General features: G+C 33.1%; 3 protein-coding genes across 3 annotated transcripts in view; all 3 read left to right on the top strand.

The window, feature by feature from the left end:
* The window catches only part of LOC102627717 (embryo-specific protein ATS3B-like), a 39,482-nt gene extending 15,982 nt beyond the window's left edge, over window positions 1-23,500 (top strand). The window contains exons 2-4 of the mRNA XM_006490205.4: window positions 21,561-21,700; window positions 21,800-21,907; window positions 22,893-23,500. Of these exons, the coding sequence (XP_006490268.2) occupies window positions 21,578-21,700; window positions 21,800-21,907; window positions 22,893-23,216 (555 nt within the window). The 5' untranslated portion in view covers window positions 21,561-21,577 and the 3' untranslated portion in view covers window positions 23,217-23,500. The remainder of the gene's footprint in view (window positions 1-21,560; window positions 21,701-21,799; window positions 21,908-22,892) is intronic.
* Window positions 3,930-6,171, top strand: LOC102627118 (xyloglucan galactosyltransferase XLT2). The gene has a single exon (XM_006490203.4). It carries the CDS (start codon window positions 4,343-4,345, stop codon window positions 5,813-5,815), a length of 1,473 nt encoding a protein of 490 aa, XP_006490266.2. The 5' UTR covers window positions 3,930-4,342; the 3' UTR covers window positions 5,816-6,171.
* LOC102627411 (embryo-specific protein ATS3B-like) lies at window positions 14,371-16,125 on the top strand. The gene is made up of 3 exons (XM_006490204.3): window positions 14,371-14,664; window positions 14,768-14,875; window positions 15,485-16,125. The coding sequence occupies exons 1-3, from the start codon at window positions 14,542-14,544 to the stop codon at window positions 15,872-15,874; spliced, it is 621 nt and encodes a 206-aa protein (XP_006490267.2). The 5' UTR covers window positions 14,371-14,541; the 3' UTR covers window positions 15,875-16,125.
* Window positions 23,501-25,004: the final 1,504 nt, after the last annotated feature.

Genomic DNA, 25,004 nt, shown 5'->3' with positions numbered 1-25,004 from the left:
TCGAAATAAGTTAAAAGAGAACCTTGTACAAACAACACTTTGTAAATATACATTTGTCCTGATCATTCAGATTCTTTATCACCCTTGATTTATTGTAGCCCGCCCTATATTACAACTATACATATACCCTCTTAGAATCTGACATTGAAATTTTGACAAGAAACCATTTTGAAGCAAGAAAAACTTGATAAAAACTTGGCTTATTACCCCGTCAAGCATCTGATAATCTTCTTAAAGCAAAGCCCCACCACCCATTTATTCCAAAGATGCATTTGTAATGGGTTGAATCAAAATAAATTGGAATTAAAATAAAGAATAAGAATTAGAAGAAATTATTTTCTTGAACTATAGGAATCAAAATCTTGAGTCTATATAGGTGGAAGTCATTTTCCCCTATAAGTTTCTCTACATCAAGCTTAGGCGTTACCATTCTTAGACCAAGAATTCATGGAATGACTCTGATACCAATTAGTTGAACCAAAAACTTATTTAAAGGCTGTCAAGAGTGATAAGTCCATCTAATCAAGATGCATGTTATTCACAGCAATAAGTGCCAATAGAATTCTTAAAGAGGAGTGTTTAACCACCGGAGAAAATACCTTAGTGAAATCAATTCTCTTATTTTAAGTAAAACCTTTGGCTACAAGCCTTGCTTTGAATCTCTGTGTCTCAACACCCAATATTCCCTCTTTAATTCTATAAATCCACTTACAGCTTATTACTTTTTTGTTTGTTGGTTTCTTAATCAGATCTCATGTATGATTCTTTATTAAAGATTATGCTTGACTTAGAATTTCTAGGTATCCAACCCAAAAAACTAGTTTATTGAGTGGAGTGACTTATTCTCCTTATAAACCCAAGTATCTCCTCTTTACTAGCTAATGTAGGACACATCTCAACAGCTAGAATGTAAAGAAACTCGTGTGATTTGTGTTCTGGTGATTTGTGATTGATCTAACTTGATTAATGTTTTCCCAAAGGTTTAGGAGTCTCGTTTTGCTGCCATAACTTTAAACTGAGTGCTTTGTTTTTGCTATTAATAATGTCTGCATTATGTTTTACATACTGAGGTTACTTGCTGTGTTTATTTAAGTTCTGTTTTACATCAGTACATGTTCTTGTGAATCTCTCTTTCATCTAGAAATTTCTACTCAGGACAATTAATGTTTGGGCATTATTATTCCATTTATCTAACCAAACTTGTTGTGTTTATTTAAAATCTGAGCAGAGCTCCATAAGCATTACTATAAGTTGGTCCCAGTAATAGTTTGATTTGTAAATATTAGTTATAATCTTATGTAATATGAGTTGTAGTTTGAGTAATAATCTCATATAATCAACAAAAAAAAAAGATAATAGTTCTAGAGAACGTGTATTTTTTAATATAAATTTTGTTAAGTAAATTATTAATGTATTTCAACTGTATGAATTTATAGACTTCTCAAAATCCCGGGTTGTATTAGACCATGATACATTTTAAAGAACACGCACATGAAAAATCATGTGCATAAAGAGAGACTGATGATGAATTAATTGAAGCATAATTATCAATTTGTCAAACCTCAACAATCAACAAATGAGCTTATAAAGCCATCTTTTTTTCTAGGCTGTCATTTTTGTTTTTACATCGAAATCTAATTGCTTCTGTATCCACTTACCCATTAAACTCTAGAATGTTTGATACTAGAAATAATCCAACTGTACTCCAAAGTCCAAAAATAAATGTTGTCAATTAATCCCATACTAAAAAAATTTAATAAAATAAAGTTCTAATCAATGCCCTTCGCTGTTTTAGAGCATGCTTTTTTTTTTTTATTTCTTATTTCCGTCTCGGGCGCTTGTGCTGCTGGGAAATTAAGCTACCAAGCACATGTTAAGTGTGACAGAGGCTTCTAGTAGTTGAGATATGCACATCACTACATGTGATGTGTTAGTGTTGGAACTCGCAAGCTCTTATTGTGGACGTTCTCATTTTTATCAACATGATGATCATATTATGCTCATGATTTGCTTGCTATTAAAGGAGTAAAATTTTACCGTACTATTTTTGAATTAATATGTTTAAGACAGGCGAAAAAAAAAAAAAAACCCATCTGTAGTTCTGTACGTATTTTATGATTTTATGTCAAATTAATATTTTATTCATTTCATCCCAAATGCCATTGGATTCTTTAGTGTCGGTGTTACAGCTTTAATGCATCAAATTTAGGAACTTTAATGTAAAACAATTATGATTGCTAACGTTGGCCCAGTCCACACGTTGCGAGTAACACAAGGTCAAATCCAACCTTGGGAGTTCTCAAATCGCAATTGCCCTTTCTTTTCTTTTAATTTGGTTTGTGGGAAATGACTGTTATAGGGTAAGGTTTAGGAAAATGAATAAAAAATATCTCAACGTTTTCGAAAAAATATTTACAATTCTATTTTTTTTTAGTAGATTCTATTTGTTTTATTAAAAATACATTTTTATTTTATAATTATTATTATATCCCTCTACCAAATAAGTCAATAGGTTATTAACCTTTGATGAAATTGATGAGATTGGTGGCTAGTTGACTTTTATCATAAACATCCTCTTCAGAGCCACTTCATCGAAGCTATTGTCGGTTCGTCGAACAAGAAACCGGTTCTACCAAAGCACGCATAATTAATTAATTAATCTCTAATAAACACTTATTAAACACGTAATTTTTGTTAAAAGAAAAAAAAAGTGACATAAGAAATGATTCACATATAGTCAAGTTAGTATTAATTTTTTTAAAAAAAATCCTCTCATGATCTATGTCTTCTGAGTTTTTCAATATTTTTTTTATGTGTATTTTAGTGATAGTGTATGGATAAGATTTAACTCTTTTTATTTTTTTTATTTATTAACTATCAATTAATAAATGAATTATTTACTTAGAATATAATCAGATTATGAAAGAATCTTAATCTAATTTTTTTAAGATTAACATATTAAATTAAATTGGTATGAGCCAAAAGTTGACAATAAAGAGTAAACCAAATTGCCGCCACACTCAAATAAATCCTCCGATCCGTTATTTGTACATAAAATTACTCGTGGGGGCGGTATGTTTCAGCAATCGGGTTTTAACCACTTCTGATGTTTTGCAAATGTGGGTCCAATAGAATCATACTCCATATGATTCCGCCAAGTGTCTAATTGTATTCCAAAATTTCAAACGTGATAATTTTTCCTTTTTGCCCTTTTTTTTCTTAACTCAAGTTTGTCGGCGGCGGGTGCCCAAAGCTTTTGTTTCCTTGGGCCTCAACTGACCCTTACGACCGGACCACGTGAGCCCGAAAGTTTATCGCTTTACTTTCCTCTTATCATTACAGCTATTAGCTAACCGTATCGGGCGCCACTTCTCCGTCTTCACTACATTTTAATAATGAGCATGACATTCTCAAAAAAAAAAATAATAATAATGAGCATGACGTCCGCTGGCATTACACGACACCGTTTCGTACTAGCAGCGACAAAATTAACAGGTGTCAATCCCACTGTCATGGGCCCACGCGTCGCGCTACACGTGGCGGCGCTACGGCACGTGGTCAACTTTTTAAATTAGACCCTTGTTTAGAAATTTGAAAAATATTCCTGAACTCCGAATCTAGTAATTGAAAAATCGATTCGCCGAAAACTGTGGCTTATTGTGATTGGTTGGTATTAATAAATTAGTACAAGAGCGTCAAGGGGTACCACGACTAGCGGCAAACTATTATTCCATTTTCTTTCTTGAATAATCCCGCTTTTAGCATTATATTAAAAAATTTAAATATATAATTAGAAATATTATTAATTATTAATGGATTTAATCACCCAATTATGGAATTGAGAATTGGACAAATTTAGATCTAAATTTATAATTGTAACCCAAAAATGAAGAGTGTTAATTCTACTTCCATAATTAGCTGAAATAATTCTTTCCATTCTCTATCACTACAAATTTAGCCTGGCGAGTGGCGAACGATATACAAAATTATAAATAGGAACGCCCCGACCAATCAGGCAATTATGCAGGGAGTCGAACTTTCAGTGGGTACCCACATCGAAGCAAAAGCACCGTTACATTTTGAGAGTGCAACACTTTGTCGGTCGTTCAGTCCGACGGCTAAAACTCACCCACGTGTCGATCCTTCACCCCCCCGTTCCTCCTTGCTTCGCCAACAATAAAGTACGCAATCCTTAATTTCTCAAAGCCAAGCGAAAAACACTAACCGAGAAATCACTCGTCTCTTTCTCTGCGCTTCTACTTTCCTTTCACTGGAGGGAAAAAATATATTCCCATTTGTTTCCGATAAACCGGCACCGGAGTTATCAGACGGCTATTTTCTGATGCTTCCATATTCCAAGCTTCCGTCGCCGGACCCGCCTCCGAAAAAATCAAAATTTCCCGAGTTAGATCCAAAGAGCTCGTTAAATGGACTGATTTATCCAACTCTCTCGCTTCAAAGCCCACGCTCATGGCTGCTCCTCGTCATCCTCTTGCTCCAGGTAATTTTCGTCCTCGTGCTCCGCTCCGTCTCCATGTCATTCTCCACTAGCCACGTGGCGCCCCAACAGTCCCACCCCGAAATATCGGCCTCCGTCCCTCGCGTATCGGACCAATGCGAGTTGGGTAAAATCTACGTCTACGATCTCCCTAAAGCTCTCAACGAAGATTTATTACAAAATTGCCACGAGCTGAACCCGTGGGGTTCTCGCTGCGACATGCTGTTAAACGACGGGTTCGGCAGACAGGCGAGTGCGTTAAACGGCGTCGTACCGGAGAATTTAGTCCCGGCTTGGCACTGGACTGATCAGTTCGTTCTGGAAATCATTTTTCACAGAAGGATTTTGAACCACAGGTGTCGGACGTTGGAGCCAGAATCTGCTGCGGCGTTTTACATACCGTTTTACGTTGGACTCGCGGTGGGGAAATACCTGTGGTCTGATTCGAGCGCCAAGGCGCGCGATATGCACTGCGATTTGATGTTAAAGTGGGTCCAGGATCAACCGTATTGGAACCGATCGGACGGGTGGGATCATTTCACGGCCATGGGGAGGATCACGTGGGATTTTCGGCGGTCGAAGGACGAAGACTGGGGGTCCAGCTGCATCTACAAGAAAGCTATGAGGAACATCACCCGCCTCCTCATCGAACGAAACCCGTGGGACTACTTCGACGTCGGTGTGCCTTACCCCACGGGATTCCACCCCCGATCCGAGTCCGACGTCACCCAGTGGCAGGACTACGTCCGCAGCCGCAATCGCTCGTCCCTCTACTGCTTCGCTGGGGCCACGCGGATGGTCAAGAACGACTTCCGGTCGATGCTGCTGAGTCACTGCAAGAACGAGTCGGGCTCGTGCCGGGTCGTGGACTGCGAGGGGACCCGGTGCATGAACGGCACGTCGGCGATCCTCGAAACGTTCTTGGACTCGGTGTTTTGCTTGCAGCCGAGGGGGGACAGCTTCACGCGGAGGTCGATATTTGACTGCATGGTGGCCGGTTCGATCCCGGTTTTTTTCTGGAAGCGGTCGGCCTATTTCCAGTACGCTTGGTTTTTGCCCGATGAGCCCGGGAGTTACTCGGTTTTTATAGACCGGAACGAGGTGAGGAATGGGACCAAGTCGATAAAAGCAGTGCTGGAGAGTTACTCACAAGAGGAAGTGAAGAGAATGAGAGATAAAGTAATTGATTATATACCAAAGTTTATTTACGCCAAATCCAGAGAAGGTTTAGGGACAATCAAAGATGCATTTGATGTTGCAATTGATGGGGTGTTACGGAGAATCAAGGAGCAACAAGAGTTGGGATTTAAGTGGTAGATCATGGACCGTCGGCTTATGTGTATTCTGTACATATTTTTTCACTACAGATAATTAATGTTACCATATAGATGTAATTTTTTTGTTTTTTTTTTTGTTTTTTGGATCGATGAGAGTTCTGCGATATACGTTTGCCCTGGCAACTGGGTGGGTGGGTGGGTGGCCGGCCTTATCAGAGTGAAGGACCACTGCTCCATTATTCTTTTGGATGTCGTGTATATTATCATTTTTGTGGCGCCTTACATTACTTACATGGATGTGCCATGAACTGGGTTCCCTTTTGTTTCCTTGAAATTGATTTTTGTTATCAATACAATGTTCATTGCCGAATAAATTATTGATGAAGTTTTAATTTATTTCTTTTTGTTTGATGACTCGCGGACATCTTGGAAACTAAGCTTGTATGCGTTTTCTTTCATGATGATTAAGAGAGCAGATGGTGAATAGATATATATATATATATATATATATTTTTTTTTTTTTTTTATCACGAAGTATTATGGGAAGGGCCTCAACTGTGGTAAGTACCTTTAAGCTCGTAACACAATTCATATTAGAAGTCTCCGCTCAAACAGAGAGTCACATATTCTCCCAACAAAGGTGAATAGATAGTTAAATGCAGAAGAAGGAAGCACACCAGAATTTGAAAGCCGTGGTCTTTTATTTTTACCAACGTAAACCTGATTATAATACATTTAACAACGTACAGTTATATTATATTCAACAACATTCGACTAACGCATGTTGTTAAAGTTATATTGTCTTAACCTGATTGTTGTTGTTATTATTATTGTTTTTGCACAATATGACAAATATTGTAATAAATAACAGTAATTAAAATAACAAATTAAGGGTATTTTAGTAACTTAAAATAATTTATTTTAATTTCAAAATAAAATAAATACATCAACGCTAATACGACTCATTCTGATTTTGGTAAGTATTTCCTAATTCAATAAATAAATACTCCATAAAAAAGAAAAGAAAGGGGGGGGTTTGTATCCTCTTTCATTTTACATTTCTAATCATTCCACCTTGTTGTTTTCCCATTGGACGATCAAGTTTGACATCATGTTTTAGTTGTTTTATACTGCAAATTGCCAGTAAATATCAAACACCAACAACCGCATCATTGTCCTCGCAACTAGGTTTAAACTGTTATCTAAACCATTTTTAAATCAAAGTTTTGTCTTAGGGGAAGAAAAAAATAGTGAAATGGGTTTGCTGGTTTGATGATCTCATTGATTAATTTAGAGGAACATGGCAAAGTGACGATGGTGGGCCTTAAAAGCCGAAAGAAATCTCCATATTTTGCTACTTTCCTCTTGCAGATGGAGGCAAGAGCATGCCCAATTACAAATATACAGAGTTAATTAGGAAAGCAACAAAAACTAATCACTTCCTTGTCAATGGCACCTTATTTCTCAATTTCTTTTATGTCAGTGTCTGTAGTTTTTAGGAGAGTGACTGGGTGAGGGTGAGAGTGGTGAAGTGCAACAACATATGTAAGTAAGAGTAGGCCTTCCTCATTTGTCATTTCAAACCATGTCAAGAGTTGAATCATTCCCACCCCTTCACAAAGGGTGAGGCTATTTGAACCCACTAATTTACTTAATAAATCCACTTTTAAAAAATAATTTTTTATTATTAAAATACCCCTAAATTAAATTACAGTTATGGACACTAGAATATAATTTTTTAAAAAAACACAATTTTTACTCTTTAAACCCATTTTTATATTCAACATAATTTTATAGAACCCTAATTAAATTTTCATTAAACCCTAATCAATCAAGAGGTGAGATTCTTCTCTCAAGCCATATATATTGTTAAATAGGCACATGTGAGTTGATTCAGAGTAACAAAATTAATTGTTATTGATTTGATGGATATTGATTTTATGGAGGATTAATTGTTTAATTGTTATGATTCGTTTGGGAATGACCCCTCACTCAAAATTGTTTAATTACTATAGATGATTAAATTTTCAGTTAATAATCAATTATTGTTTTTTCCCAAATTCTGAAAAAATTATTTTTTCTCAAATTCCTCATATTAGATTTTCATACCATCATACAAGATTTTTCTCACTACTATAATATAACTCAGAAAAATAATTTCATGATGACAACTATTTTCTCCATTTAGAATGTTTTGATTCATTTGTCCTTGAACGAGGGCCATTCACTCAAAATTGATTATAAAATTTCTAATCTAATGAGTTTATAAATGAATATTATGGGTTTAATGAGTAAAATCACTATTATTATAAAAATTGGGTTTAGAAAGGGCATATTAGGTATTTTAGTGGGTTTACTGAGTAAAATTTAAAATTTTAAAATTTAAAGATGAGTTTATTTAGTAAATAAGTTTATTGAGTAAATTGGTGAGTTCAAATAGCCTCACCCCTTCACAAACCTCTTAAAATTCTTTTAATTATTTTACGATTTTAACGTTTATTAAATTTGCATAACCGCAGACAATTGTCTTGCGCTGAAAGCTCTCCACTTCACCATCTTGATTTCTGTTAGACAAACCGCATCGTGTGATCAAGACGATGAATGCGACAATTGAAGAATGAGATGTCGATATCGAATTCGGCATGACGACATCCCATCTCCATATTAAGATGACAGTGTGCAGATAATCTTTGAGAGGGGCCACTGGCTGCGTCTTTTAGTGAAATCCCAATTGATTGTTATTAGTTTTTACTGATGAGATGTAAGTCATGTCTTCACATTCATTTTCAAGTGTACTGATGAGGTTGAACAATTTAATTGTGATAAATAAATAAAAAATGAATAATTTTAGAATATATATGGTGTATTAAAACTAATTAATACATATATAACATGTGTAATTGAGTTTAATATTCCTCATTATTTGCATGATAATTTATAAAATAAATACATATATGTCATGATATTATTTAGTTATTATATGGGTAATATGGTAGATGTATTTTAAAATTTCTATTAAAAAAAAAAGAAATTTTAAGACGCATTTAAAAGAGTGCCAACAGGTCAAGTCATTATGTCATTGACAAACAATCTAATCACTATCGGCGTGTTTTTTTTTTTTATTACATGAGACTAATGCTCAAACTACAACTCATATTACATGAGACTATAATTGATATTTACAAATCAGACTATTACTGGGACCAACTTACATCAATGCTAATGGAGCTCTGCCCAGATTTTAACCATCACAAATATTCGAGGGATATCTACTCCTCACTCTTGGATAAAGAAATAGACTATCTTCACTCAATTTTTAATTGAAGAATGAAATACCCTCACAATGCATTTGTGGAGATTCGAACTGCTGCCCTCCAGCTTAGAGGGCAGCAACCCTGACCACTCGGGCCAAGGCCGAGTGGCTCTATGGGCGTGTTCGCAACCCGCATAACATCAGACTCATGTTTGGGCAATTGGGCTGCAGTAGCTGCAACATTGTGGTGTATATTCAAACTCGAGTGTGACTGTTAAATTAACTTTCTTTCTATTTTTATTTTTCATGTATTATAACAAATAAAAATAAATTTATGATTAATTTTAAATTATTTAATATTATATTTTTTATTTTATATTAATTATATAAATATATAATTAAATATTACATTGTTTAATTATATTATAATAATTAATATAAAGATTAAATATTATAAAATATTTTAGTGTAACTGATAATAAATAGTTAAATATTAATAAATTTAAATAATATAAATTTAAAATTAATACTAATATAAATAATGATATAATTACATATACTACAATACATATTGTACTAAACATGATATTGCATTATAACTTAATACATCTAATGGTGGGTTTACTAATTAATAATTAGTAATTGGCTAGAATCGAAATGGAGGAGTGAAAATCAAAATAAAATTATTTATTTTAGCTGTAGAAATCGGGATAGGAATGAGCTGTATTGTGTTAATTTTATCTTGAAATTATAATAAATTGTTTTAGATTACTAAAATGGTTTTAGTTTATGATTAACATTATTTTTATCATTTATTATAATGATTATCATTATTATTATTATTCAAGAAAATTTGTTAATACTAATAATAATAGACTTAATAGTTACAGTTGTTGTTGTTGTTGTTGTTGTTGTTATGTCTATATTCTCTCTTTTGTCCTTTTTTCCCTCTTTTTCTCCTTCTCTTTTTTCTTTCTTTTTTATTTTTCTTTTCTTTATTATTTCTTTTCTTCTTCGTCTATTCTTATTTTCTTAATTTTCAAACTCATTTTTCTTTTTCTCTTATTTTTTGTTACTTCTTCTTCTTCTTCTTCTTCTTTTTTGTTTCGTTTTTATTTTTTCCTCTTCTTTATCATTTCTTATTGTTCTCCATTTGGTCTTCAAATCAACAAGTGAAAGACACCGACAATGCTACATGATGATCGATGCGCAATTCCTACTTGCCGCGTGATGAGATCTTAGTTTTGGTTAATGTGATTTTCAATTTTTTTTTGTATTTTTTATTTTTATTATCTAAAAAGAGAATAAAATTGCAACAATGTAATTTGGGATATTTTTTAGAGTTTTGGGAACGTGAGTACTTTAAACTCTCTCTAATATTTAAAAGGTGCCTACTCTACTCATATTTTGTAAAAGAGGGACTGTTTTCAGTCAATTAGTTGATAATTGAGAGAGTACTGAAACTAACCTCCATAATATTCTTATGAAAGTTTAAACACTTACACTCGATATTGTAAGTGGAAGTTTCTTCTATTGGACCAAAAGTCTATTGGTTAATGTAATATACCTTAATACAACACAATAGTATGTCAAACATATCGTATAAGACAAAAATCTGATGTAAAAGGCTGATGTGGCCCAGATAAGTCTGGACTCTCGGGCAGCACAAAGGGCCCAAATAGACCCATAAAACCTTAACCTCAAATAAATCAAGTTGATAGTAACTCTTTACACTCACATCCCCTGAAGACAGTTTCATCTTTGTCGTCTCCTTAACGGCATCTTGGCTTCACGTCTGTAAATACAACTCGTTTGCCAATTGAATGTTGTTTCCCTTACTTCTTACCTACAGTGAAAGGGTTATTTCGATTTCAATAAATTGTTTTTGTTGCACATAATTCCTTGGTTTAAAATTTGAATGTATGTCAAGATTGGCTTCTTTCACCATAAATATATTTTCTGACAACTGCAGAGCTTGTTTAATTCAGGGCCGGATTCCCCTTGGGACTACTGAAAAAAAAAAAATCTTTTAATAGTTAATTTAATTATCCTCAAATTTTTAATAAATTTTTCTTAAATCCCCAATAATTTATATTCAAGTCCCTAATACATATCTACACTTAAATTCTCACACTCCAAATTTTTAAAACAAATCAAAAGAAATGGACTTTACAAACTAAAATCAAGCCCAGAAACATAACATTAATTAAATTTTTAAACATAAATATTAGTATTAGTGTAGAGAGAGCATTTTCAGCCATGAATATTTTGAAGAATCGGTTACTAAGCCAAATAAGAGAGCAATTGATGAATGATAGTTTGGTTGTTATATAGAAAAATACTTATTTAATAATATTGATAATGAAGTTGTAATGAAACGTTATCAATATATGAAAACTCGTAAAGGACAATTGTAAACATCTTTTGAAGTATGAAAATTTTTTCAAATTTATATATTTATTATTTTTAAAATTTTTTTATATTATTATTGAATAAACCCCCAGTCAATCAATATACTGACACTGCCCCTGTCTTATAATTTAGAACAAAGAAAGCATACAAGATGACATGCTTTCGATGTTATTGCAGTCTTAATACCCTCTCTAAATAAAAAAGATAAAATAAAAAATCTTTCTCAGTCTCTCTACCATACGCTGGGTTCATTGAGAAAAAAATGGTACGGGGGTATTTGTGGCATTAAAGTTGGTGTAACCAGTATGTGAGTGGCCATTTTTTTTTTTCTTGGAGATAGTAAAGCATAACTAGTATGTGAGTGGCTTTGATTTTTATTCTTTAATGCTTGTAATTAAAAAGTGGGGTTATAAGAACAGTAGTGGGGTGGCAGTAGCACATTCTATTAAATATCCACGTAGTCCTCAGCGGCGTCAGCACTACAGCTTTTGCCCATGCAATATTTGCCCGAATCCTCTCCTCGGCAGGCAAACGCAAAACTCTAACCTAGCCCTTCTGAAACGAGGCGTTTTAGTGTTTTACTCGAAAATTTGACTGGACAAAGTAGCAACCTTGAATGATCCGCATATTATTTGAAGAGGTTCTGATCTAATCATCTAATGCGCGCTGTCACGCATTGTGTGCAACGATGCGTATGATGAATTTTCATTAAATAACAACAAAATATAAAATTGAAATTTGAATATATAAAATTTTTTATAACACATTTACAATTGTTCTCTATGCGATTTCATATTTTGAAAACGTTGTGCAATAGACTTATTATCAACATTATTAAATACATATTTTTCTACATAAACAATCAAATTATTATTCATCCATTCATCTCTCATCCGATTCCGAAGTTCATTCTTCACAAATTTCATTGCTGAAAATGTTCTCTCTATTATAGTTATAGAAACTGAAAGAACGAGACTTTTTTGATAATTTAATAGAGATTATTTAAAAATTTATTAATTTTCTTTTAAACAATTTTTTTTTTTCAGTGGGGCTTGAGCCCCCACTAGTCCTACACTACATCCGCCCCTGATTCCATACTTACACGAGATTAATGTATTATTTAATACCTTCTAATACAATATAATCCATTACAAACCAATACAGACTACTACAATCCCATCTACCACACACCACCTTAGTGTTTTACTTGCCAAATTTTGTTGGATAACGCGCATAGTCATGCACTATGTGCAATGATACATATGATGAATATTTACTAATAAAGTTATGTGTCCACGATTCAAAGTAAGTGTCTTCTTCTCAGCCAAGTTGGAAACCCCCTCCTGAAGGTTGGTTTAAAATGAATGTGGATGCAGCAATCAAGTCAAAAAAGATCAATATGGTTGATTGGAATCGCCATCACGAACCACAATGGAGAGTTCGTAGCTGCTGCTGTAGCATCTGCGGAAGCTAGAGCAGCAAATTGGCGACTAGAAATTGCAGGAGATGCTGCATGTATTCCACTGATTGGTGAATCAGATTGCCAAGAAGTGATGAACCTAATCACGGAAAAGAAGAGCAGCAAGATGGAGATTGTTTGGACCATTTCTGAGGCCTTCAAATTAAGAATATATAATGCTATAAATATTTCGACATAAGCCTAGAAGTTGTAGCTCATGCTTCAGTTCAGTTAGTCTAGCTTCAAAGGTTGTTGAACCCGTTGTTTGGCTGGGGACTTGCTCGCCCTATCTTTTGTACTCAACCACCAGTCTTCACATTTTTATTACTAAAAAAGAAGGAAAATAAATATAGTATTATTTATTTATTTATTTTTAATGCAAGGATAGAAAATGGAATCATAACTAGGGCTCAAACCACTTCCTTCCACGTGGAGGGACGTGGTGTGTGACACGTGACGGAATTGCCGCGGCTCAAATATTTGGATTTCGAAAAGATGGCGCAGAGATCCCCGCTCCCCACCCACCTCAAATCAATCGTCTCTTTATTTCATAAGCTTTTATTTATGTTGAAAAACGTGAAATGCATTTACTCTTTCTCCGTTGATTTCCTGACTAGAAATAAACAAAATATGTATTTAATAAAGGGAGCCCTTAAAGTTATATGTAATGTAATTTACACCCATAAATAATAGGTAATGTGAGGTTCATCTATTATTTGTGAGTGGTACATGTAACTTAGTATTTATTTTTGATAATAAAACATTACATGAAAAAATCGCTTTAGTTATTTTATACATGATTCTTTCATTAAAAAAAAAATTAATGATTATGAAAATAATATTATTTTATTATTTTATATATTCACAATAATTGAATTTTCATCAAATCAATTGTGAAAGAATTATGTATCTTACGTAATTATGTAAGATAACAACCTCGAAAAATCTATTATCATATGTTCATGTCCATCTCGATGACTCAACATGGGCGTTCGTAGGAGCAACGTAAAAGATTAGTTGATAGGGAATCAAGAGAAAATTTGGAAGGATAAGATTAAGAACATAGAAGCCGTTGTCATGGCTGAAAAGGCAGAAAATTAGAGATTTTTCATGTCCTTTTTTGCAATTAAAGTTAATTAAATCTGATGCGTTTGGGTTTGGAGTTCTCGCCAAATGGGCTCAACTCGTTGGCGCCTTTTCTTTTCACTTTCGGCAAAGGTTTCGTGAGAGACAGTGAAGGATAAGGGTTAAGGAGAAAAAACTTCATTAAATCGGCGTCATTTGTGTAATAAATAATATTTTAGTTGGTTAATTAGTCAAAACCCCAAGAGCTCCACGTGTGTGGAAATTGGAATGCAAACATTGAAGGCTCTCAAACTTATAAAGAAGAAGACCGTCGAAGAGTTGAAAACCTTAGAAGACGGATCTGCCCCTAGACAGACCTCAGAGTTAAACTCCCATTTTCCTTTTGTTGTTTTTTTTTGGGGTTTTTATTCAACACAGTATTTTTTACACCGCACGATTCACCTACTCAGCATATCACAGTCCTTCACTCCCATTGAGGAGCCTATATTTAACAAGCCTCCTGGAGGAGGAAAAAAGAAAAATCCATCGAACGAAGTAACCAAAACAGGAACTGAAAATGAAAATAAAATTGGCAGCTCACTTTCTGCTGCTGTTGGCCTTCAGTGCGTTCATGCTCTCGGAGGCCGAAACGCAGCTGAAACCTCACGCTATTGAATCGTTTACCGTCAATTATATTCAGGTACGAGTATGGTTATTATTATTATTATTTGTGAACTTGGTATATTCCGTTGTATGTATTATGTTTGATAATTGTTTTATTTTTATTTTTGAACCAAAAATAGAAGTTCGGGAACTGCACGTACCTGGTGGTTATAAAAACTAGCTGCGACTCAAAAAACTTTACTCGTGATAGGATCAGCATCGCTTTTGGTGATGCTTATGGCAATCAGGTTTGCTTCTTTTTTTTTTTTTTTTAGAACATATATATTTTATTTGATTTCAGGTTTAGGCCAGAAAAGTAGTTTTTATGTTTTTCTATTTTTTCTTTTGAGAAATTTTTTTTATGTTTTTAACCAGTTCGTTACTGTTATGATGCATATATAATTTTTTGAGAACGAAGTCAAAATAATTCATCCATGGGTTTCGTATAAAAAGTTGGCTTTCAAATTAAAGCACAAGGGCTTTTTAATATTAAAAGAACAAAAATTAAGCACAACCCTAAAACGGGCTCGCAGAGTTTGTGTGTGGGCTGTCGCAGACTCCCAGATGATATGTTACAAAATTTATGGGGGTTGTATTCGAGCGCTGTCTTATGTATCGATCATAGGTGTTTTTCAAAGCAATTGCTTCTTGATGAAGGGCTTGTGCTTTAATTTGAGTTTATAGAAGTAATTGTGCTGCTAATTAGGTCAGTTACTCTGCTAGTACGCGCATGCTTCTTGAATATTTTCGAGAGCTTTATCCAGAAATATATTTAAAGCTAACATCTTAGTGGAGTTTGATGTTGATTTTTTTCTTCTATGGTAATAATTAATATTGTTGAAACAATGATAAATCAGATTTATGCACCGAGACTGGACGATCCGTTCACCAAGACATTCCAAAGTTGTTCGTCCGATGGGTTCCAGATTGACGGACCATGTGCAACCGATATCTGTTATGTGTATTTGCACCGATCAGGACTTGATGGTTGGGAACCAGAGAGTGTGAAGATTATCAGTCCAAATTCGAGCCCTGTCACATATGACTTCAACACCTCCGCTCCCAATGAGGATTGGTACGGAGTCAATTTGTGCCAGATACATCCTCCTCCTTCTCCATTTGAACCTTCGCCTCCTTTTCCATTTAAACCTCCGCCTTCTCCTCCATCTTCTTCGCATCAGCATCGCGTTCCCGGATTGTTCAGGCTCGTAATGATTCTGGGATCCATCCTGAGTGCTCTGTTGTAAGCGCCCTTGATGGTTTGTTTGGTTTTATGTATGTGATTCTGGGATAGTCCTAAGTGTTTATGTTATGTCCTTGCAACTACTATCTGCCGTTATTTTGTCTGCGGCAGGCACGATTGGTGCAATAATATGTCATGTTGTTATTAGTTGTAATAGAATATTTATCCATGTCTGCCGGATATTTTGTAAGCTTTATAATAGTTGTGAACCGTGCTTTTGCAGCTATTAATTAACTAATGTTGTTTTGTTATTAACTACTCTTTGCATAGCCCCTTCAAGATGGGTTTCATTTCAGGATCAAGATTCTCTTTTGATTTGATTATATTTTGGGATAAAATTATGTTGCAACTGTGGTATGCTACTACGGTTGTTTTCAGTCGGTAGATGTACAGTTATATAGTTACATTAGTTGGATTTAATAATTGAAAATAATTGTAGTATTATATTATAGTTGTAGCATAGTTGGACCCTAATTGCATGATTGATAGTTTATAAAAAAAAAAAAATTAAATCTTCTTCATTCACTACCACTAAAAGACACATTGAAAGAAGATTTTAAAAAATTCATAAGAAATCAGATGAAGAAATGATCATTTTCTTTCGTTTCATGGCTTTGCCTTAAACGCAATTGAGAGTGGCCTTGGGCTCTTGGACATTTTATTTAAGAAAGGTGCTGGAATTAATGGTGTTACCGGAGGCGTCGCTAAAAGCAATCGGCTATAATTTACTTGGTTGTTGTTTCGCAGCAAAGCTCGTGTTTCTTGATGTGTCGTCTGTGTGGCCGTTGATTTCAATTCTCGATTACGTGTCATCTCTGTTCAGTTGAGTGAGCTTTTTCTTTTTTGGTCCCCATTGCCTACAGCCACGAATTTGAAAAACGTAAGACATGTCGTCATGTAGACAAATTTGAACGGTGACGGTGTAGTAGTGGAGCCGATTGAGACACGATATCGACTGATTAAACTTACTTTATATGGGAATCTTGTGAAATTTTTAATTATGATTTTTTAGGGTGACGACAACTTAATTCATTTTTCTATAGATGCATGAGTTGGTTTTGAATCTTAGTGCTTTTGATTTTTACATAAAATTATATTATCTCAACTAAATAGTATATACAGATTACAAATGTTATAAGAATATACTTTTAAGTGTTGTGAGATGTTTTCATTACTAATTTACTAGTACTAACTTCTTTTTTTCCTAAAAGATAAATTAATTAGCGTCCAAAATATTATTGTAAGAATATTATTATAAAAATTAAGGAAAAGTAATTTTTTAAAAGATAAATTAATTAATGTTAAGAATATTATTATAAAGATATTAATATGAAAAAAATAACATAATTAATTGTAAAGACATTTTAAAGTGTTGTTAAAAATATAAGTGTTTTGGGGTATAAAAAATAGTTACTTGAGTTCGAGGAGAAAGTTATTTGGTCACATGTGCAAGCGCGACCAACGTTCTGTTAGGAGAATAGAATCAGGTCGCATGGCTTTGGTTAATATCTCATATTGTTGAGCTTCATTTGGAAGCTCATCCGTAACGTATATGCACGCTCTGCTTTAATGTTTAAAGCACAATCAGGCATTATAATGGTTGCTCAACAACTAGATAAACTGATATATTAACTCTTAGATTCAAGTGGCATACTCAATTTGGTAACGACCACGCAGTAAAGAATGAACAATAACGCGCGACATGCATAGTTCTCTATAAGAACTGGGGGAGACCCAGAAAATGGATTTTTTTTGGGGTTTTGATTAAAAAAATAGAATTCTAGAAAAAATACAAAATACTTAAAATCACAAGTGTGACATTATTATTTTCCTTACAAAGAAAAACCTGATTGCTGACTTGAGCGTTGGAAGGGTTTTACTAGAAAAAATACGGCGTCCCTGACAGTTTTCTGTTGTTGCAGATCAAAGGAAATGTCAGTACAATTCAAATTCCACTACAGTATCAAGCGACAAATGCCCCATCAAAATAAATTAAAGTGTTGGCGAGACAATTTGGTCGCCGACCGAATTACGGCATCAACAATAAAAATTAAATAAGAACTTAAGTTAAAATATAGAAATTAAATAAAGAGTTATCCTAAGTTTAGATATCAAATTTACTACGGATCTTTGATGGAGAAAGTTACCAAAAGAAACAAAAAGTCCAAATTTTTGTTTTCAAAAGATAGTGCACCTAGATTGACCCTTATATACTAGAAGAAAGAGATGGGATTGATTATCCTTCACACAAGCTTCAAGATAATTCTTTTTAACCAAAAAAAAAATTTGTAAAAGGGATTAAGATGCGTACAATACATTTTTTTCCCCCAAAATTGCGTAAAATACTTGATGGAAACATGCAAGGCAGTGGAGTGAAACTCAATCGAGACACGGAGTCAGTTAATTTGATAGTATGGTTCACCATTGTCGACGTCTGCATGTTTTGTCAAAGAATGACTCCCAACCGTTTTCCAACAGAAAAACGGGTGTAGTTGGCACTATTGGTTATTAATTATTTATTATTTTACATTTTCTAATTGAATATTTTATCAGCTTCCACGTGTGGGTAAGTATGGTAGAATATCATTGAGGCTCTTTTTTTTTTTAAAAAAAAAGTATATGCACCCAATTTCGCTTGAGTATCTAATTTAACCAACCAATTGTGGACCATGATAGCCTAGTCTTCTTGATGTTACAGCCATTAAATTGCCAATCGGTGCAAGCGGTTTTTTTTTTTTTAAATAGTAAATGATTTCATTTCCAGTAAAACACTATAATTATAATAAAATTTCGATCTTTATTGGGACCTCTTCGATCCACACTCGAGGTGTTGAAATGAAAAAAATCATTTTTTTTCTAAAGCATGGGCCACTAAGTTATAAGACCTAAAAGTATAAGCCATTTGATATTGATTATTTTGTTCTATCATAACTCTAATATCATAAAGTATCCAATCTAACTCTTCTCTACTAGAAGTACCATTGAGAATAAAGTTGACAACATTCTTGGAATCAAACCCTATAAGAAGAGGAGAAAGAGCAACATCCACTGCCAACTTTATTCCTTCTAAAATCACTGAAGCTTCCGTAATTTCTACATCTCCTAAGCAAGGTTTCTTTGATGTTGCAGCAGCCATTACGGCTCCTTGATAATCTCTGAGAATCGGTGCAAGCGGTTTTGGCTCTAAATGCTTGCTGGTCTTCTAGAATCTCATACTTAATTAACTAGAGAAGTGGATAGACCTTCACTACCAAAGGGTCACACTACCTCCTCCTTCGAAGTTCATTTCTCTAGGATAATTATACTTGATTTTTTTTTCTAGGGAAAGATTCATTGGGATAAAAACCCAAGCAGAAGAAATAGAATTTAATAACTCATAATGTAGTGCCTAACGTGCTCCGATTGTGATGTGATTATGTAAAGCACAGAGTTATAATCATGGACCAACTTGAAATATTACACTAGAAACTACTTCCATTTGGGTGAGATATTATGCTCTTTAAGCAATAATTTCGTATCAGTTCAAACAATAACCTTGATTGTGTTACTGAGTCTCATGGCTTTTAGATAAGTTATTGAGGTATATGGCTTGTAGATAAATCACCGATGAAGAATAATTTTCACCGAAAAATACTATAGGCTTCAAATTCAGACTTTTGATGGATTTGCCATCTTCAATTGATCTTTAGGGGTTTTGGAATCTTCAAATGCATGGCTTTATATGTGTGTAAGAATATTCAAATTCTGTCTTCATTCTGTTGGGTTTTCCTTGCAATATTAGTAACAAATAAATTTAAATAAAAAAAACACACAATAACTAGCCTCATTTTTTTTAATGTAGAAGATCCAAATTAATATGACAATGATAGAGAATACGTATAATTAAATAAACTAGTAAAATAAAGAGTAGGGGATAAGATACTTTCTATACCCGAGCAATAATCATATTGATAACATGTTATAATGTTGATGAATTTGGGTAGGAAGCATTTAACAATTTTAATAGATAATATAGATGATATAGAGATAAGGGGGCTGTGTCATATAAATACAAAGCATTTTTCTCCCACGCTTAATTACGGTTGCGTTTGGAATTGAGGTTATTCAGTTGTAACTTAAAAGTAATAACACTAAAGTGTTTGGTAAATATTAACTGCTATAATTTGTAAGCTATATTGATATGATTTTTCTCTTGTATAATGAAAATTTTATTATATATTTAATAATTTTATCAAAATAATTATTTAAAATTTATATTTACTATATATTATTAACTTTTATTTAATAGTTATAAAATTTTTTTCACAGCAACTATAACTTAAAAATTACAACACCTCAATCCCAAACGGATCCGTTGTCCAATTTCAATTCCTGTCTCACTGGAATAATAAGCTTAATTAAGTGCTCAGCTCCTTAGCTTTATATCATATAGCCCCCTTATCTCTGTATCATATATATTATGCATTAAAATTATTAATATATTCCCTACCCAGATTTCTCTCAGATTTGATCGTGCGATCTTCAAAGTCAAAAACTTTTAAAAAAAGAAAATAGTCCGCGTACCTAAACTCAATTTTTCTATGGGTGAATCTGACCCGTAGGAAAAATAGTACAAACATCTATTATGATAACGATACATTTGAGGACGATGGCCAAATATTTTATTTTGGTGAAGATAAGGTTATATATATTTTAGTGGGACTATTGTCATGAATTTTTAATCTATTTAAGATCTTGCAAATTAAAATATCAAATAAAAAACAAACAAACAATAAAATCAATCATATAATATAAGAATTTGCATGAAAAAATCATATATTAAAAAAAACTATAGCTACAAAGAACAATGAGAGAAAAATCTATTATGTGAAAAATTATTATAATCAATTTAATATTTTTCTCACATACAAAATACTAATAATATCCTATCTTTCAATAGATCTACCATTTTTCTTATACTAAAAACTGTTTATTTACAGAGAAATTGAGTGATTTACAAGTGAACCCAACTTCTACATTTATAGTGATTATTTATTGTACAAGTAATATTCATTTTCTTAGAAGAATTATATTCAGTCATTGAATAAGTTAAGTACTAAAACGAAAAGACTCATTAAATAATATTTTACTTCTCATTTGAAGTAGCCACATTATTAATAAATGTTTAAAAAATTATACAAAAGAGATTTTTCAAGTTAGATTGTCATTCTCTCTTCTCAATATTAAAGAGTGACTTTTATTTTCAATTAATATTATATTATTTTTTATCTCATTATTATTAAAAAAATAAGTACTATAATTACTATTATTATTATTTTGGTTGAGAAAATAATTTAATTAAAATAATATTAATTTATTTTTATTTAAAGAGTTTTTTAAAGGATGTCATATTTTGTTAGGTAAATAAATAAGTATTTAAAAAATAAAATTGAAATAGTTTTGGCTAACGCTCAGTTGCTTATAGAACATGGCCGGCCGGCCACTACTCACACAGTGAAAATAGTTAAAAGACAGATTTGCCCTTAAGAGCGATGGAACGTCGGGGATTTGTAAATTTCCCAAAAAACACAGGCTTGCTAACTTTTTATTCACCCCACACGATTCAACTATCCGCAGGCTGCGGCAACATTAGCATATTTTAACAAGGTTTCTGGGGAATTGAATAAAAAATTAACAGGAAAAAAGAAAAAAAAATCGAAAATCGAAAATGAAAATCGCAGCTCCCATTCTGCTTCTGTTGGCCTTTGCGTTCACGCTATCTGAAGCCGAAACGACGAGCTTGCAGCTGAAGCCTCGAGCTTTCGAGTCCTTTAACGTTAGTTATATTCAGGTACCGTAGTTATTATTTTATCTCTCTCTCTTTTTTTAATAAATTTATTATTTTTTGAGTAGTTGTTGATAATCGTTTAATTTTTTAACCAAAAAATAGAACCTAGGGAGCTGTTCTTACAAGGTGGTCATAACTACCAGCTGTTCCTCAAGCAAGTACACTCGCGATCAGATCAGTATTGCTTTTGGAGATGCTTACGGCAATCAGGTTTTCAATTTTATTTTTTAAATTTAAAAGTATCTTTTAATTTCTTCAGTTTTTAAATCAGTGTTTTTGTCCTTTTTTTTTTTAATGGTGATTCTGGATTTCATTTTTAGGAAGGAAATTGATAATTAGATTTTTGTTTGCTTAAATGGAAAGTGATGACCAGTGATGTAGAAATTTTTATGTATTTAACTGTAGGCTTTTTAATTTCATTTTATTTTTGAGAGCAGAGCAGAGAAAGTATATTAGGGTAAAGTTCAGTTGGCTGGAGTTAATAAATGCATGGATGTAAGATCAGTTTGGGTTTGAATTGCAGTGGTTTTAGTCAACAATTGCTGTGAAATTGAATCACTTGTCGTTAAGTTATAAAGTTGGCGATTAGCAGTTGAGTAAACTTCAGTTGTGCCTTTTAAATTAAGTTCAAGCACAACAACCAGAAATGGGCTCGTAGTCTTAGTCTTTGCATTGGGTTCTTTTCATTTGAGATCCTGTTCCTGGGCGAAATGCTTTTGTGCTCTTGAAGGAGATATTTGTTTATTTCAGCTTAACACTATAATACAAGTAGACCACAATGCCTAATTGAAAATGTTTTGTTCGGACCCAGAATAGTCTCAAACTTGTAAACCATCGTTGCGGTGGGGGGCACCTCCTTAGCTCCTTGCCTTCTTCTCATGATTGATGGTTTGAGTGTCCCAGTTTGTTGTGCTAGTGTTTTCTTTGAATTTCCTGAGTTCACTTTGAAGTATGCTTGGCCAGAGCACATATCAAACTTCTTATGAAAGTTGAACTAATTTAAGGGATTTTGAGTGGAATTCTCGTAACCTATTAGTAGATGTGTTGTTGCTCCATATTAAATACAACAGAAAGCAATTCTTTATGTAATGCATTCATTTTGTTTCTAAAGGTCAGGTTTATCTAGAAATATAAAACTACACTATTCTTATAGTCAAATGTGGATTACTAATATATTTGAAACATTTGTAATCAGATTTATGCACCAAGACTTGATGATCCGTCTACCGATGCATTTGAAAGTTGCTCCTCTGATACATTTGAGATAAGAGGACCATGTGCGTATCAAATCTGTTATGTGTATTTGTATCGAACTGGACCGGATGGTTGGAAACCAGAGAGTGTGAAGATTTATGGTGCTAATTCGAGAGCTGTCTCATTTTACTACAACACCTTTATTCCCAGTGATATCTGGTATGGATTCAATCTGTGCCGAAGTGCTTCTTCTGCACATCAACAACATGTACCCAGATGGTCTGTGTATGTGATTCTGGGACTCCTCTTATGTGCTCTGTTGTAAGCTCCCAGATGTTTAGCGTTCGTGATTATAGGACTTGTCCAAAGTGCTCCACTGTGATCTCTCAATCATCATTTGCTGTTGTTTGTGTATCATACAATTACATATAATCTGCATTTTGTTAGTTATAGTCAGATGTAATCCAGGTCTATTATGAATTATCACTTGGATTATTTTGTGAGAGAACAGAGCACTCATTAAATACTACTCTAGAAGGTGTTACCAGATGCTTTTGTGAGAACCGTTTCTCAGAGCACTCTATAAAAATTTGGGATCATTGAACAGTATATTTTACTGACTTGACTGTTGCTCTGCAGTAAATTAAAAGCTCGTAAATCGCTGACCCTTCTTATTCCTTAAAGTCTCGTGTGATAGTTGATTTTAATTCTTGATGTATCATCTCTAATCAGTTGGGCGAGCTTGCAAATTTGGGAAGGTTCTCCTTTGTTGCCCATTGGCGCAAGCCACTGGACACTTGACTTTGCTGTGAATGTTGACAAATCGAGCGGGCAGGGAATTAGTCAATTGAGACAAGAAATAAAACTAAACTTATTTGGTTCGGAGAATATGTTCACTATCATGAGAGCATCTCTAAAAGATTTTTTAAATAAAATTTTATTAAATACTTCAAAAGACACGTTAATTTACATTTTTCAGATATGATTTATTTATCACTTTTCAATATTACTTAGTGATTTTCTCCCTCTTTTATTAATATTTTATTATTATTTATTGAAAAGATAAGAGTGCAATAATTATTATTTATGTTTCCTTTCAAAAATATAACAGCAATTCAATTTAATAGTGGAAAGATTTGATTAAAATAATGTTAATTTATTCTTATTTGATGAGTCTTTTGGAGGAAATTGTATTTTTCCACCCACTTATTTGTCACATCAGTAAGCAAATTGATATTTGAAGAGTAAAATCTAAAAAGTCTTTTGGAGATGCTCTGAGCACCATTAATTTGGGGGTTTTTAATTAAATACCCTTTAATAGTTGTAAAATTATTTAAATATCCCTTTTTTCACAAAAACCCTAACAAATATGTATGAAATCTAAAATGTGAATGCATGAAATCTACTCCTTTTCACTGTCTTCTTAGTTCTTAAATTCAAATCTCTTCTTACTGAAATTCTCTCAAAATCTCTTATAACCTCTTACACAAATACAACTATGTATTCACTTCTTTTTTTTTGAATAATTTTCATTGACATTTTCTACATAGCAACAAATATAAATTCTTATAACAAATTAAGTCTTTAAAGAACTAAATTATTCTAATGAATAATGAACAAAGTCGTGTAATACATGGAGGTTGTGTAATCGCGTAATATATGAAGTCGTGTAATACATGAAGGTTTTGCAATACATGAAGTTGTGTAATATATGAAGGCGTGAAAGTCCTGTAATACATGATTCAAGATCACGTAATAATACAAAAAGTCATGCCATATACGACTGAGGATTGTGTATTACATGAGTGTATTACACGACCTTAAATCATGTGTTACATGATCTTACACAATCAAATCATATGTTACATGACCTTACACAACCGAATTATCATCGGTACAATCCATCAATTTTTCACCATTTACATGGAACAAAAAACTAGAAATTTGTATGTTATGAGAGACTTACAACTAATTTAATTTATTTTTACAATATAAGATCCTAAATTTTTTATTTTTCTTTAAATAAAAAAAAAATTAATTACAAGGAATTACTTTCCTAAAGTAGTTAGGTTCCAACAATTTTGCAGCAAAAAATCAATTTTCGTCGCCAATT

The sequence above is a fragment of the Citrus sinensis genome, chromosome 9 (genome assembly GCF_022201045.2).
Source record: "Citrus sinensis cultivar Valencia sweet orange chromosome 9, DVS_A1.0, whole genome shotgun sequence".
NCBI lineage: Eukaryota > Viridiplantae > Streptophyta > Magnoliopsida > Sapindales > Rutaceae > Citrus > Citrus sinensis.
Note: the sequence above shows the minus strand (reverse complement) of the source record. Positions and strands in the feature narration are given on the sequence as shown.

Bases quoted from the DNA above. Each gene is read 5' to 3' on its own strand.
- LOC102627411 (XM_006490204.3), top strand. From the start codon at position 14,542: ATGAAAATAAAATTGGCAGCTCACTTTCTGCTGCTGTTGGCCTTCAGT. The intron at 14,665-14,767 runs GTACGAGTATGG...AACCAAAAATAG, and splicing joins TTACCGTCAATTATATTCAG to AAGTTCGGGAACTGCACGTA. The intron at 14,876-15,484 runs GTTTGCTTCTTT...ATGATAAATCAG, and splicing joins GTGATGCTTATGGCAATCAG to ATTTATGCACCGAGACTGGA.
- LOC102627118 (XM_006490203.4), top strand. From the start codon at position 4,343: ATGCTTCCATATTCCAAGCTTCCGTCGCCGGACCCGCCTCCGAAAAAA.